At 44.2% G+C, this 15,482-nt stretch overlaps 1 protein-coding gene across 4 annotated transcripts in view; it reads right to left on the bottom strand.

The window, feature by feature from the left end:
* ccz1 (CCZ1 homolog, vacuolar protein trafficking and biogenesis associated) overlaps positions 1 to 15,482 on the bottom strand; it is a 60,098-nt gene that overhangs the window by 31,912 nt on the left and 12,704 nt on the right. For all 4 annotated transcript variants that reach the window (XM_072269132.1, XM_072269133.1, XM_072269134.1 and 1 more), the window contains 5 exons: positions 15,393 to 15,476; positions 6,353 to 6,528; positions 4,131 to 4,212; positions 2,063 to 2,124; positions 755 to 866 (listed from right to left, as the gene is read on the bottom strand). In XM_072269132.1, coding sequence (XP_072125233.1) covers positions 755 to 866; positions 2,063 to 2,124; positions 4,131 to 4,212; positions 6,353 to 6,528; positions 15,393 to 15,476 — 516 coding nt within the window. The remainder of the gene's footprint in view (positions 1 to 754; positions 867 to 2,062; positions 2,125 to 4,130; positions 4,213 to 6,352; positions 6,529 to 15,392; positions 15,477 to 15,482) is intronic.

Raw genomic sequence — 15,482 nt, 5'->3', positions numbered from 1 at the left:
GGATGCTTCCTGATTTGCCGAGTTCCTGTGCATGTTAGAACGTGTGCCCTTCTGCCCACAATATTGTGCTGACTCTTTAACCTACTCAATTATCAATCTAACCCTTCCATCCACATGCCTATCTAAAATGTCCTTAATGTGTCTGTCATGCATTCCATGCAGCCATCACACTAAAAAAAAACCTTCCACTAATATCTCCCTATACTTTCCTCCAAACACTAAAGTTAATCCCCCTCCCGCCCATCATTCCTTTCTGCCCAGGAAAGACGTCTCTGCCTGTCCACTCTATCAATGCCTCTCATCATCTCTAAAGCTCTCTCCAAAAACCTCTCTACAGCTTCCACATTCTTCCTATAATGAAGTGACCAGAACTGAACACAATACTAGAAGTGTGGTCTAACTAGGGCTTTACAGAGCTGCAACATTACCTTGCATTTCTTAAACTCAGTCCTCCAACTAATGAAAGACAACACACTTTCTTAACCACTTTGTCAATTTGCACTGCAACCGAGGAAACTATAGATATCATCCCTGAGATTCCTCTGTTCTCCAGTGATCTATGAATCCTGCCAATAACTCTGTATTCAGGACTTGCACAGGAAGGAACCCAGCTCAGCATGGAAGAGATGGGCAGAAAGGCCTGTTTCAGTGCTGTATGATTTAATTGATTGATGCTAATCATGGTGTAATGCGCCTTGTGCAATTTATTTACTCGTAGATTGTGTGGGATACGCTGACAGCAGGCTGGCCTCACCTTGTAGACAATTAAGTGCAATTCTTCATAGGTGCTCTCTGTATTAACAAAGATCCTGGGAAACCGCACTGCAAGTTCTGGATCGTTGACGTTGTATGGGCCAGTGAGAAACCTGAGAAAAGGCAAACACCTTGGCTATTAGACCCCTTCTATAAGATGCTAAATAAGAGATTGCTGCTGAAGAAAGTACAAACACACCTGCCTTTGACAAATGTGTGTACCGAGTGCCGCTATCTTTCCCCCACAAGGTATAATCTAATGTATAATTTATGTTCTGTTGTTGTCTGTACCTACGCACTTGTGATGCTGCTGCAAATTTTCCATTGGACTATACACCTCTAGTTAAAGTTTAATTATCATTCAACCTTGCACATGTATACGGCTAAAGAGAACTGTTCCTTTGGGAGTAAGGTGCAAAGCAGAGCACAGACAGCCACACACAACACATAGTTATGATAGCAGGAACAGTCACAAAAAAAATGTTAACTGATGTCCCTGAGTGTGGCCTGAAGATAGATGACGTCCTAGAGCCATGTTTCTGCAAGAACAAGCACACAACAGTTCCTCATCTCGTGCCAAGGAATGAGAAGGGATCTTATACAAACATGTATAAAATTATGAAAGTGATTGATAAGATGGAGGCAGGAAAGTTGCTCCACTGGTAAGCAAGACTAAAACCAAGAGACAGAGCCTCAAGATTCAGGGAAATATATTTAGGACAAAAATGAGGAGAAACTGCTCCCCCCCCCCCCCACCAAAAGAGTGTGGTGAACTTGTGAATTTAGGGAAACAGCAGAGGCTACCTGATTAAATATACTTAAGACACAGTTGGATGGATTTTTGTGTAAGCCAGGGAAATTGGGCTATGGTAACAGTCATCATGGGCACATCTCTCCCCACCACTGTTGGTATCGACAGGGACAATGCCTAGAGAAAGTGACATCCATCAAAAATCACCACCAATGAGACCACGCCATCTCAGGCAGGAGGTACAGAAGCCTGAAATCCCATATCACCAGGTTCAACAACAGCTACTTCCCTTCAACCATTCTGGTCTTGAACCAATTGGCACAACCTTGATCATTACCACAGCAGAGCAACACTGACCACTTTAATCACTTAGTACTAAGATAGACTTAGATAGACTTTGATTTTTTTTTTAATGTTCTAATTGTGTTTTTTTTCTTGTAAAAACTGTATAATTTATGTTTCTCATATGATCTATTGGTTTATCACTGGGTCTGAGCATAGGAGACTGTCGGGAGATATGATGGAGGTATACAAAATTATGCGGGGTGTAAGCTATACCTGCCGTAGTGGTTAAGGCTTCCCGTGATCCCTCCTCTTCCTGGCGAATCACGGCCAATCAGCTGAAGGCAAAGAGAGAAGAACATAGTCATCAGGCACAACTGCGCTCATTATTGTAATTTATTCACAATTACTCATACTTGAACAATGAACTCCTTTACCACCGAGGGGAGGGGGCAGGTTAACAAGTCACTCTCTCACAGGAACCTGGGCTGGGCAGGATTCTGGGCAGTGATGGTCGGGTCGCACATACACAGGGTGACAATTCTCTGGGTATTTATTTCTTTAGAGATACTGCAGGGAACAGGCCCTTCTAACCCGATGAGCCGCAGCGTTCAGCAACCCACCTATTTAACCCCAGCCTAATCACAGGACGATTTACAATGATCAATTAACCGGGACGTCTTTGGACTGTGGGAGGAAACCAGAGCATAAGGAAGAAACACACGTGGAGATGGGGAGGACGTACAAACTCCTTATAGGCTGCGCAGAATCCTGATGCTCTGAGCTGTGCTACTCTGGTGCCCCAACTTTGTTCCGAGTGGATCACTGGGATAAAAGTCTGTAAATACTCTTGTTCAGCTACAGCAAGGCAGCGAAGGTCAGTATACATGCGACTGCCACTGTTCGGGCATTCTGCTTATTACATTTCTGTACATTGAGCTAATGGGATTGGTTCAAGGACCAGCATGGGCTGAAATGGCTTCGTTATACATCAGTGGAAATACATAAAACATCATTCCTCCACCCTTTAGCAATTCTCACTGCAACACTCACAAGTTATACAGCACTGGAACAAGGCCTTCAACTCATGCCAACCTGAGCTAGTCCCACTTGCCTGCATTTGGCCCATAAACCAAGTGTTTGATGGCTCTGGGCCTGTACTCACTGGAGTTTGGAAGAATGAGAGGGGATAACACTCAAACCTATTGAATTTTTAAATCCCTAGTTAGAGTGGATGTAAAGAGGATGTTTCCTCTCGTAGGGGAGTCTAGAGCCAGAGGGAGGGACAGCCCTTTAGAACAGAAATGATGGGGAATTTCATTAGCCTGAGGGTGGTGAATCTGTGGAATTCATTGCTACAGACAGCTGTGGAGACCACATCATTGGATATATTTAAAGCAGTGGTTGACAGGTTCTTGATTAGTCAGGGCATCAAAGGTTTCCAGGAGATGGCAGAAGAATTGAGTTGAGGGATAGTAAATCAGCCATGATGGAATGGTGGAGCAGACTCAATGGGCCAAATGGCCTAATTCTCTTATGGCATTGTCTTAAATCTTTCCCATCGATGTAGCTGCCACGCCCGTAAGCAGCATAAAAAAAAGGATCACTCAAATAGAAAGGACAGCTATCAATGAGGTTGAAAGAACACAGAGAAAATTTACAAGGACACTGCTGGACGAGGGCCTGAATTATAGGGAAAAGTTGAACAGGCAGGATATTTTCCCTGGAGTGTAGGAGAATAAGGGGCGATAGATACAAAATTATGAGGGATATAGATAGAGTAAATGAGAGGTGTTTTCCACTGAGTTTGGGCAAGACTGGAACTATGGGTCACAGATTAAGGGTGAAAGGTGAAATGTTTACGGGGAACCTGAGGGGAAACTCCTCACTCAGAGGGTGGTGAGAGTGTGAAATGAGCTGCCAGAGAAAGTTTGATTTCAACAGTTAGGAGGAATCTGGACAGCTATATTGATGGAAGAGGCATGGAGGGCCATGGACAACGTGCAGGTTGATGGGACTAGGCAGAACAGTTTGGCATCGACCAGATGGGCCAAAGGGCCTGTTTCTGTGCTTTATGACTCTACAACAGATGCAGCTTCTGACGGGACCAGATCATTAAACCACTTCACTCCCTTGTGGGTTAACTCCTGATTCTAAAACAAGAACAGCTTGGTGATCGGTTTAACATCCCCTGCCACAACCACTTTTCCCAGAGTAAGAAGGGCTGTTGGTTGGGCACTCACTGTCTCTCATGGTCAACCATCTTCCATAAGTCACCAGCATCTAATTTTAAGGTGATTCCCCCCTCTCCGTTAGATACAGACTGACGACCTGCTGGAAATACCTCAGGCTCCAGCTGCCTCGGGAAGAGCGATGTCGTGAGATACTTGTACAAGATCCGCATATCGTCCTGCTCCAGTCCGCTCCTATAAGAAAGAAAGGCTTGCGTTTCTATACCACCTCTCACATGCCCGAAACGTCCAAGGATGCCTTACCAATCCAGGAAGTATTCTGAAGCCTAGTGAATGTTAAATCTTCAGCATAGCAAGATTCCACACACAGCAATGAGGTCATAGAGCTATAGCATAGATATAGACCTTTCAGCCCATCTAGTTCATACTAACTAGTGTCCATCCATTTAATCCTGTGTTCCTGTAATCCTCGCCCGTGTACTGCACCTAGCCCAGTGCTTCTTAAAATGATACTTTTGTACTTTCCGTGGCAGCTCATTCCATATACTCAACTACCCTCTACATGAAAACATTACCTCTCAGTTCCCTTTTAAATCTTTCCCCTCTTGCCCTAAACCTACGCTCCTCAGCTTTGGTCTCCTCTATCCTGTGGAAAAGACCATCATTCAACAATGAACAGTATAGCACAGTACAGACCCTTCAGCCCACAATGTTGTGCTGACCCTTTAAACTACTCAAAGATTAGTCTAACCCTTCCCTCCTACATAGCCCTCCAATTTTCTTTCACTCATAAGCCTATACAAGAGTCTCTTAAATATCCCCAGTGTATCTGCTTCTACCACTACCCCTAGTAGCACATTTCACGCATCCACTACTCTGCACAAAAAACCTACCTGACATCCCCCCCCCCCATCTTTTCTTAAAAGCACCTTAAGAGTTATGCCCCCTCGTGTTACCCATTTCCACCCTGGGAAAAAAAGTCTGTCTGTCCACTTTATCAATGCCTCTCGTACACCTCTATCAGGTCACCTCTCATCCTCCTTCACTCCAAACAGAAAAGCTTGGCTCGCTCAACCTCTCCTCATAAGACATGCTCTCTAATCCAGGCCGCATCCTGGTAAGTCTCCTCCGCAACCTCTCCAAAGCTTCCACGTCCTTCCTATAATGAGGCAACCAGAACTTAACACAATACTCCAGGTATCCTGAAGAAATTATTAGTCCATCAATGATTAATCAAGGCCAATCAATAGAACAACAGAATCTCACATATTCTCTCACAGATTAATGCTGTAAACAAAACCCGACGCCCTGACAATACACCCCACCCACAGTCCTGCCCTAAAGTGTCAACATAGATTCTGTAAGGACACGAGAGGGTCGTGCCTACAACTTAGTGTCACAGAGTGACACAAGGACCATTTGGCCAACCCATCCTCTTGAATCCTCCAGCAGATAGATGGCAGAAAATGCACACTTCGCCTTAGTCCAACATACCCAGTCCTCCTGGGTCCTAGTGCCCGCTGCTGTTCATCCTCTCAGAAGTGGCAGGTGGAATGCAGCACAGGGAAGTGTGTGGTCATGCACTTTGGGAGAAGGAACAAAGGTGTAGAAGACTACACTCCAAGTGGGGCGCGAATTCAAAGGGAGTCCCTAAAGGTTAACTTGCAAGATTGAATCAGTGGTAAGGAAGACAAATAATGTTAGTATTCATTTGGAGAGGACTTGAATATAAAAGCAAGGATGTAAAGCATTGGTCAGCCTGCATTTGCAGTAGGGATCAGTTTTGGGCACCTTATCTAAGAAAGGATGTGCTGGAATAGGAGAGGGTCCAGAAGAGGTTAAATGAGAATTATCCTGGGATGAAAGAATTAGCATATGGGGAGCACTTGATGGCTCTGGGCCTGTATTCGTTGGAGTTTAGAAGAATGGGGCTGGGGGGGTAATCTCTTTGAAACTTATCGAATATTGAAAGGCCTAGATACAGTGGATGACAGGATGTTTCCAATAGTGGGGGGAGTTTAGGAACGGGCCTCAGAATACAAGGGCATCCCTTTGAAACATACGGGGAGGAATTTTTTTAAACCAGAAGGTGGTGAATCTGTGGAATTCGTTGCCACAGACAGTTTGTGGTGGCCCAAGTCATTGGTTTATTTAAAGTGGAGTTTAAGAGGTTCTTGATTAGTCAGGGTGTCAAAGGTTACAGGGAGAAGGCAGGCAAATGGGGTTGAGAGGGATAATTAATCAGCCAAGATCAAATGGGAGAACAGACTGAAATGGGCTGAACGGTTCATATGTTGTATGGTCTTCTCCTGTGATATAGATTGCAAAGGCTTACACACCAAACCAAACTGATGGCAGACAAGGAGGGACCTACCAGATCAGTTGATCGTTGTACAGGAAAGCAGTGTACTTGACCAGATCTAGGCTCTCCTCCATCCTGTTGACGAACGACTGGATTTTCAGGTATGTCATCTTATCCAAGGGGAAGAAACTGATTCCCCCAAACACATCTAGCAGGTCACACGACTGAAGATGCAACGTCTGTAAGTACTGATGGAGAACGAACACCAAAAAGCACAGTTCAGACACACTTACTCTCACATATCCCTTACAAACAGATTTTCCCCCCAGTTCTACTTTAGGATAGAGGCGCCTCAAACCTGTTCCACAGGTAGGATCATAAAGCATGGAAACAGACCATTCGGTCCATCGAGTCCATGTGAACCACCAACCACCTGTTCGCACTACCTGCTTCCCATTAACCATCTCCTCACGCCCCAGATTATATCCCCTCACCTAATGTACTTGAGGAAATTTACATTGTCTTATGGTTAGGAAGTTAACCGGCCAAAGAATGAGACCATTCAGCGCATCGAGTTTGCTCCGTCACTCAACTGTGGCTGATTTGTTATCCCTCTCAATCTCATTCTCCTGCCTTCTCCCAATAACCTTTGTACCCTGACTAATCACGAACTTTTCAACCTCCACTTTAAATATATCTAATGACTTGGCCTCAACAGCCATCTATGGCAATCAATTCCACAGATTCACCACCCCCTGGCTGAAGAAATTCTTCCTCATCCATTCTGAGGCTATGCCTCTGGTCCTGCACATCCACACTATAGGTAACATCCTCTCCACATCCAGTCCACCTAGGCCTTTGCATCCTATCGAATATGGAATGAGATCTCCCTTCATCTTAACTCAAGTGAGTAAAGGCCCCGAGCCATCAAACGCACCTCATACATTAACCCTTTCACTCCTGGGATTATTCTCGTTAACTTCCTCTGGACCCTTTGCAATGCTGGCACATCGTTTCTCAAATAAGGGGCCCACCTGCCTTTGGGATGTGGGAGGGAACCAGTGTACTCTTATGATCACAGGGAGAACATACAAACTCCGCACGGACCACGCCAGTGACCAGGACTGACCTGTATTACCAGCTACATCCCTACGCCACTGACTGGCAAGAAACCAGTGCTGGGTTGCAGAAAGTATGGCAGTCAACCTTAGCATCAGAAAATTGGTACTGGAATTGGTTTATTCTTGTCACTGTACTGAGATACAGTAAAACTCTTCTTGCATACTGTTCACACAAATCATACAGTGCATTGTGGCAGAACCAGGTAAAACAATAACAATGCAGAATAAAGTGCAACAGCCACAGAGAAAGTAAGGCCGATGATAAAGTAAGATCATAACTGGTAAATGGTGAAGTCAAGAGCTCATCTTATCATACTAGAGAATCATTCAATATTCTTACATAGAATAGAACAGAACTTTGTCGTTGCTTGAGACAATGAAATTGCTGTGCTACTCCAGTCTGTGCAAAGCAGATCTCTACAAAGCTTGCGGTGCGGCTTAAATTTAAAGAAACACCCATATTTACATGCAACAAGTGACTTGGATAGTCCATGACACTGAAAGGCCATTGACAAGCTGGGGGTAACATTATTCAGCTGCACAGCAGCCCTCAGAAAGGAGCTGTTTTTCAGCCTCACTGTCTTGGCTAAGCTGTTTCTGTATCTCCCAACAGATGGCAGGAGATTGATCACACAGTGTTCGGGATGGGATGGGTCTTTACTGAGGTTACGAGTGCCATAGGCATTGACAGTTGTAGATTGTCTCCAGGTCCGGTAGTCGAGTCCCACTGATGTGCTGGGCCATCCTAATCACCCGTTGGAGTACTGTGTGATCTGCCCTGCTGCAGCTAGAGTACCAACCTGTCATTCCACATGTGTCAGTATGCTCTCTATCGCACGTCCATAAAAGTTGGCCAGCAAATTTTGGGGCAGATTAGCTCTCCCTACGCACCTCAGGTATTATAGCCGCTGCTGTGCCTTCCATACTATTGTGGTTGTTGTTGGACCAAGAGAGCTCCTCTGTGATGTTCATCCCCAAAAACTTGAAACTGAAGACCCTTTCCACGATCTATGTACGAATAGTGGGGCCTTACAGTGGAATATAGCTGTCCCCGAGCCTGAACTAATCCAGGCAGCATCCTGGTGAACAACCTCTGCACCCTCTCAAACGTGCACATCTTTCCTGCAATGGAGCAACCAGAAGTGAAAGTGGTACTCCAGAGGCAGCCAAACCGGTTTTATAAACTTGCAACATAAACTCAGTGGCCACCCAGTTAGGTACAGGAGTGGAACCCAATGCAGGCTTCTGCTGCCGCAGCCATTCATTTCAAAACTTCAAAGTGCTCTGCATTCAGAGACGCTCTTCTGCACAGCACAGTTGTAACACGTGGTTATTTGGGTTACTGTCAGCTTGAACCAGTCTGGTCATTCTCTTCTGATCTCTCTTATTTTCAAAGGGTTTTCGCTCACAGAACTGTCGCTCACTAGACTTTTTTTTTGCTTTTCATACCACTCTTCTCTATAAACTCTAGAGACTGCTGTGCATGAAAATCCCAGGAGATCAACAGTTTGAGATACTCAAACCACCCCATCTGGCACCAACCATCACTCCATGGTCAAAGCTATTTAGATCACATTTCTTCCTCATTCTGATGTTTGGTCTGATCAATAACTGAACCTCTTGATCATGTCTGTGTGCTTTTATGCACTGAGTTGCTGCCACATGATTGGCTGATTAGATATTTCGATTAATAAAGCGGCCACTGAATGCAACTTTCTCACTCTTGAACTGCATCTGCACCAAGTTAAAATGTTACCAAAAGCAGGCAACACAATCCTGCCATTGGCTGCATTTTATATTAAAATATAAACTCTTTATTAGGTGACCACTTTATTAGGTATACATGTATTCCTGCTCATTAATGCAATATCTAATCAGCCAATCATGTGGCAGCAACTCACTGCATAAGAGCATGCAGACATGGTCAAGAGGTTCAGTTGTTGTCCAGACCAAACATCAGAATGGGGAAGAAATGTGATCCAAGAGACTTTGACCATAAAGTGATTGTTGTTGTCAAAATATATCAGAAGCTGCTGATCTCCTGGGATTTTCCACGCACAACAGTTTTTAAGATTACAGAGAATGGTGCAAAAACAAAGAAAACTAATCCAGTGAGCAGCAGTTCCATGGGCAAAAACATCTTGTTAATGAGAGAAGACAGAGGAGAATGGCTAGACTGGTTCAAGCTGATAAGTCAAATAACTCCTGTTACAACAGTGACCATCTCTAAACACACAACACGACAAACCTTGAAGTGGATAGGCTAAGCAGAAGAGCACACTGGGTTCCACCTCTGTACCCAACAAAGTGGCTACTGAGTGTATTTTATATTGAAATACATTTGTGTTTAAATAAAAGGGTGAGGAAATAATTTTAAAATTGTCTCCCTGTCAGTTCCAATGAATTATTTAATTGCAACATTATACAAGATTCATTACAATGCTCCCCACACAAAATGCTGGTGGAACGCAGCAGGCCAGGCAGCATCCATTGGAAGAAGCACAGTCGACCTTTCAGGCTGAGACCCTTTGTCAGGACTAAATGAAAGAAGAGACAGTAAGAGATTTGAAAGTGGGAGGATGTTTCCTATGGTCGGAGAGTCCAAGACCAGAGGACACAGCCTCACAATAGAAGAGCATCCTTTTGAATGGATATGAGCAGGAACTTCTTTAGCCAGAGTGGTGAATCTCTGGAATCCTTTGGCATAAGCAGCTATGGAGGCTAAGTCTTTATGTATATTTAAGGCAGAGATTAATATATTCTTGATTGGTGAGGGCATGAAGGGATATGGAGAGAAGGCAGGAGATTGTGGCTGAGAGGAAAATCGGATCAGCCATGATGAAATGGTGGAGCAGATTTGATAGGCCAAAAGGTCTGATTCTGCTCCTATATCTTAAGGTCTTCTGGATATTAAAGATGTGCATTAAGACCTGTTAGTTGGGCCGCACAGTCTCTCAGCACCTGACCAGCTGTATTTTCTGGTCCCAGAACTTTGCATGGGTTTACCCTAATGGGGTGGAGATACGTCTCTACCAAAGGAGGTAGAAGGCGCCCCTTCCCTCCACTAGCCTACAGTCCACCCTTGGGCGAGGAATAGCATCTGCTTTGCCACTCCAGTCAGGGTCATGTGAAGCCATGGGATGGTCCTATCAGCAGCTGGTGCATATCACAGGTCCTGGTTATGTGACCACAGACATTTATGAGGAGTATTGATAACAGCCCTCCTTGTAGATATGCTCAATGGTGGGGAGGGCTTCACCTGTGATGGACTGGGCTGTACCTGAAACTTTTGTAGGCTTTTCCATTCTTGGGCGTAGGCTAATGCTGTTCCATTGTTTAAGGGGAGCTAGGACAAGCCAGGGAATTCTGAGGGATAGAAGCATCTAGCATTTAGATGGACAGATTCTGAGAACATAGAACATAGAATAGTACAGCACATTACAGGCCCTTTGGCCCACAATGTTGTGCCGACCCTCAAACCCTGCCTCCCATATAACCCTCCACCTTAAATTCCTCCATATACCTGTCTAGTAGTCTCTTAAACTTCACGAGTGTATCTGCCTCCACCACTGACTCAGGCAGTGCATTCCACGCACCAACCACACTCTGAGTAAAAAACCTTCCTCTAATATCCCCCTTGAACTTCCCACCCCTTACCTTAAAGCCATGTCCCCTTGTATTGAGCAGTGGTGCCCTGGGGAAGAGGTGCTGGCTATCCACTCTATCTATTCCTCTTATTATCTTGTACACCTTTATCATGTCTCCTCTCATCCTCCTTCTCTCCAAAGAGTAAAGTGGGAAGAGAGAGTGGGAAGTCATGCACGATAAATCTTTTACTTTTTTGAAGAGGCAATTAAAAGCGTAGATGAGGGAAGAGCAGTGGATGTTGTCTATCTGGACTTTAGCAAACCCTTTGACAAGGTCCCGCTTGGAGAGTTAGCTAGGCAGATTCAAAGTTAGTTCGGAGGTAGGAAGCAGAGGATGGTGGTTGAAGGTTGCTTTTCGAAACTGACTCACAGTGTGCCGCGGGGATTGGGGCTAGGAACCTCGTTATTCATTATTTATGTAAATAATTTGGATATGAATTCATAGGGCTTGATCAGCAAGTTTGCAGATGGCACATTAGAAGGTGTGTTGAAAACTAAGAAGGTTGTTGTAACCTTCGGTTACAGGGATACCTTGAACAGTTAGGGAAATTGGCCAAGGAGTGGCACATGGATTTCAATACCAGTAAGTGTGAGGTAATGCACTTTGGAAGTCAAATCTGCACAGGACAAATTATACATGGTAGGGCACTAGGGAGTGTAATGGAATAAAGGGACCTAGGGGAACGAGTGCATAGTTCAGCAAAAGCATCACTGGTAGACAGAGTGGTGGAAAAGGCATTTAGCATGCTGGCCTCTATCAGTCAGGGAAGTATAGGCGTCGGCCATTTTTATTGTGATCGCAAGACCTTATTGAACAGAGAATACTGCAAGCCTGCTCACCGTTCACTGGTGAGACCAACAGTGGAGGAGCTGTATTGCCTTGGTTGTTGTGCAGACAAGGCCTAAATGCCTCAGAGTCACCTGCTGGCGGATGCCAGAGCTTGGATTTTGTACTGGGTTGGCTGCTGGCTGCTCCCACTGGTGCTGCCCTCTGGTGTTCACTCAGTGCAAGAACAAGCTGGACCGGGAAAACTCAGGGACTTCAGCTATATTATTTTTTCCTTTTATGACCGTTTTTCTCAAATTGCAACTATTTGTGCAATGTGTTGTGCGCTATGTGCAATGTGTTTTACACCTTGGCCCCAAGGAGTAATTCAGGATGTTCACTCTCAGCCTACCAAGGAGGCACTCTGAACTCGTACCATATCCAACAGCACAAGGTGTTTCTGAGGACGCTGGTTTACGGTTTGATGACACTCGTGTTTCAGATGATAATAGGTCTAAATGCTGCGTTGGAGACCATAAGGACGTGAAAGGAAAAATATAATGTTACATTGCCCACAGTATCAAAGGTGTGAACAAGACGGGATCACAAGCTCGTTCTCACGCTAAAGGAAGCAGCTTTGTCTCACTGTGGAAAGACATTTGGCTGTATTCATGTATGGATGAATGATCATTAAACTTGAAGTTGAATTATGTTGCCGTTGTACAAGTCATTGGTGAGGCTGCACTTGGAGTACTGTGTACTGCTTTGGTCACCCCGTTGTGAGAAAGATGTGGTTAAAATGGAAAGAGTGCAGAAACGATTTAGGAGGATATTGTGAGGACTAAGGGGCCTCCGTTATAAGGAGAGGTTGGCCAGGCTGGGCCTTTATTCCTTGAAGAGCAAGGGGGGAGCTTACACAAATATTTTAAATTCTTTAAGATATCGATAGGTGGATGGCAACAATCTTTTCCTCAGGATAGGGGAGCACAAAACTAGGGGACATGGACTTCGGGTGAGAGAGGAAAGATTTAAAAGGGACCCAAGGGGCAACTTTTTCCATGTCGAGGCTGGTGAGCAAACAGAACAAGCTGCAGTGAGGCAGGTATAATAGTATCATTTAAGCAGCACTTGGACAGGTACATGGAGGAATATGGTCTGAAACTGGCAATCGGTGAGTAGGTGAATAGGTGAGCGTGGACTTGTTGGGCTGACGGGCCTGTATCCATGCTGTGACTCCAAATCAACTTAAGACTATAGAGATACAATTCCGATAATGCAACTACATAAAACTTGTTCAGACAGATCAGCTCCAAAACAAGTCACCAAAATGCAATGCTAAACTTGTCATTAAAACGTTATACGAAAGGCGTTAGATCTTAGTGATATTTACCTAGCAGCGTGTTTCATGATTAAACTAATCCTAACATCCATTATTCAGACTGAGATAACTACAAGGGAACAAGGATACTGGAGCCTGCATGGGAGGAGAGACAAAATTCAGCGGTAGAATTTCGACCCATTTGACACTTGGTATGGTTTCAAATCCACTTAACAATTAAAAGTCAACCACAATAGCCAAAAATTATTGCATTTAACAATAATACCTTATTTATAGAGCACCTTTCATACAATGGCATAGTTCAAAGTGGTTTACAATGGGATAAAGTGCAAACAAGAAAATAAAAGACAAAAAGATGTTAGCCAAAAGCAAGATTAAATAAATAGGTTTGAGCTGGCATTTTTAAGTGCCAACTGAGTCTGCATCTCTTGTAGTTTTAGATATGAGTTCCACAGTTTAGGAGTGTAGTTCCAAAAAAAAAGCTGACCTGCCAATTATCGTTTGAGGGAGACTGTTTAAATTTAAGAGACTGGAGGAAGAAGAGCAGAGAGTTTGAGCAGGATTGTAAAACACAGAACAATTCTGTTATGCACTCTGTTCCCAGACCATTGAAAGGTTTAATAACAAGTAAATGAACTTGAAAATCAATTCTAAAAAGGTATAGGAAGGGAATGTAGAGTAGCTAGGATGGGAGTGATATGCTCCCTCATTCTGGTTTTAGTTAAAATTCTAGCAGAGGTATTCTGAATGAGTTGGAAGTTTGTCAGATAAATTGCTTTGGAAGGCCAGTAAAGAGTGCATTCCAGTAATCTAGCCTAACAACCAGGATGTACTGATTGATGAAGGGTCTTAGCCTGAAACATTAGCTCTTCATTTCTCACCATAGATGCTGCTTGACTTGTTCCTCCAGCATTTTGTGCTGGCTTTTTCTCTGCACCGGTACATTAGGCTGAATGATCTTCCTCTAATCACCTCCCTGACACTCTCCACCTCATCTTTAACCAAGACACTGGATATTTGCTGGTGAACGCAGCAGGCCAGGCAGCATCTCTAGGAAGAGGTACAGTCGATGTTTCAGGCCGAGACCCTTCGTCAGGACTAACTGAAGGAAGAGCTAGTAAGAGATTAGAAAGTGGGAGGGGAGGGGCAGATCCGAAATGATAGAAGACAGGAGGGGGAAGGATGGAGCCAAGAGCTGGACAGGTGATTGGCAAAAGGGATATGGGAGGATCATGGGACAGGAGGCCCAGGGGGAAAGAGACAGTGGGGGGGGGGGGACCCAGAGGATGGGCAATGGGTATAGTCAGAGGGACACAGGGAGAAAAAGGAGAGTGAGAGAAAGAATGTGTGTATAAAAATAAATAACAGATGGGGTATGAGGGGGAGGTGGGGCATTAGTGGAAGTTAGAGAAGTCGATGTTCATGCCATCAGGTTGGAGGCTACCCAGACGGAATATAAGATGCTGCCTGGCCTGCTGCGTTCACCAGCAGCTTTGATGTGTGTTGCTTGAATTTCCAGCATCTGCAGAATTCCTGTTGTTTGCGCTGGATACTTGACCCAGTCTCAACTTATGGCTTACAGTCTATTCCTTTTGAAGTTTGATCACACTCAAGATTATTTAATGTAATTTCCAGTACATAACTGTAAAGGAGAACAAAATAATTCTTACTCTGGATCTGATGAAGCACAATAAAAAAAACACAGCAAGTATTCTTCCAGTGAAGCATCTTCAGAAATTTAAAAGGGAAATGTATCAGTGCAAAGCAAAAATCTGTATGTTTCTTTTAACTGTATTTCACTGATGTACAAATGATAAATAAAATGGAATATGAATCTATAAAATGGACTCTTCACCTCACAATCTACCTTGTTATGACTTTGCACCTTAGTGACTACCTGCACTGCACCTTCTCTGCAAGTATTACACTTTATTCTGCATTCTGTTATTGTTTTACCTTGTACTGTTGTAACCAGTTGATCTGCATAAATGGTATGCAAGACCACATTTTCACTGTACCTCAGTAGAAAAATCGAGGACTCTGTAGGAAGGAGGGATCACGTTGATCTTAGAGTGGGTTAAAAGAGTCACACAACATCGTAGGTCTAAGGGCCTGTACTGTGCAGAATGATCTATGCAACAGTAATAAACAACTCAAGTCTGATCACACTCTTGTGAAGCACCACGGGACAGTTAATCTTTTTAAAAGGAAAAGTTTGTTAACAAATCAAGAGCCCTACCCTGCAGAAAAACTTCTGCATCCTCTGTTGCAGCCGGTCAACGCCGCCATCCTCCATGGATTTTACAAAGGTGCCGTTGAAGAGCTGAAT

The sequence above is a fragment of the Mobula birostris genome, chromosome 9 (assembly GCF_030028105.1).
Source record: "Mobula birostris isolate sMobBir1 chromosome 9, sMobBir1.hap1, whole genome shotgun sequence".
NCBI classification, from domain to species: Eukaryota; Metazoa; Chordata; class Chondrichthyes; order Myliobatiformes; family Myliobatidae; genus Mobula; species Mobula birostris.
This window is presented reverse-complemented; position numbering and strand designations above follow the sequence as displayed.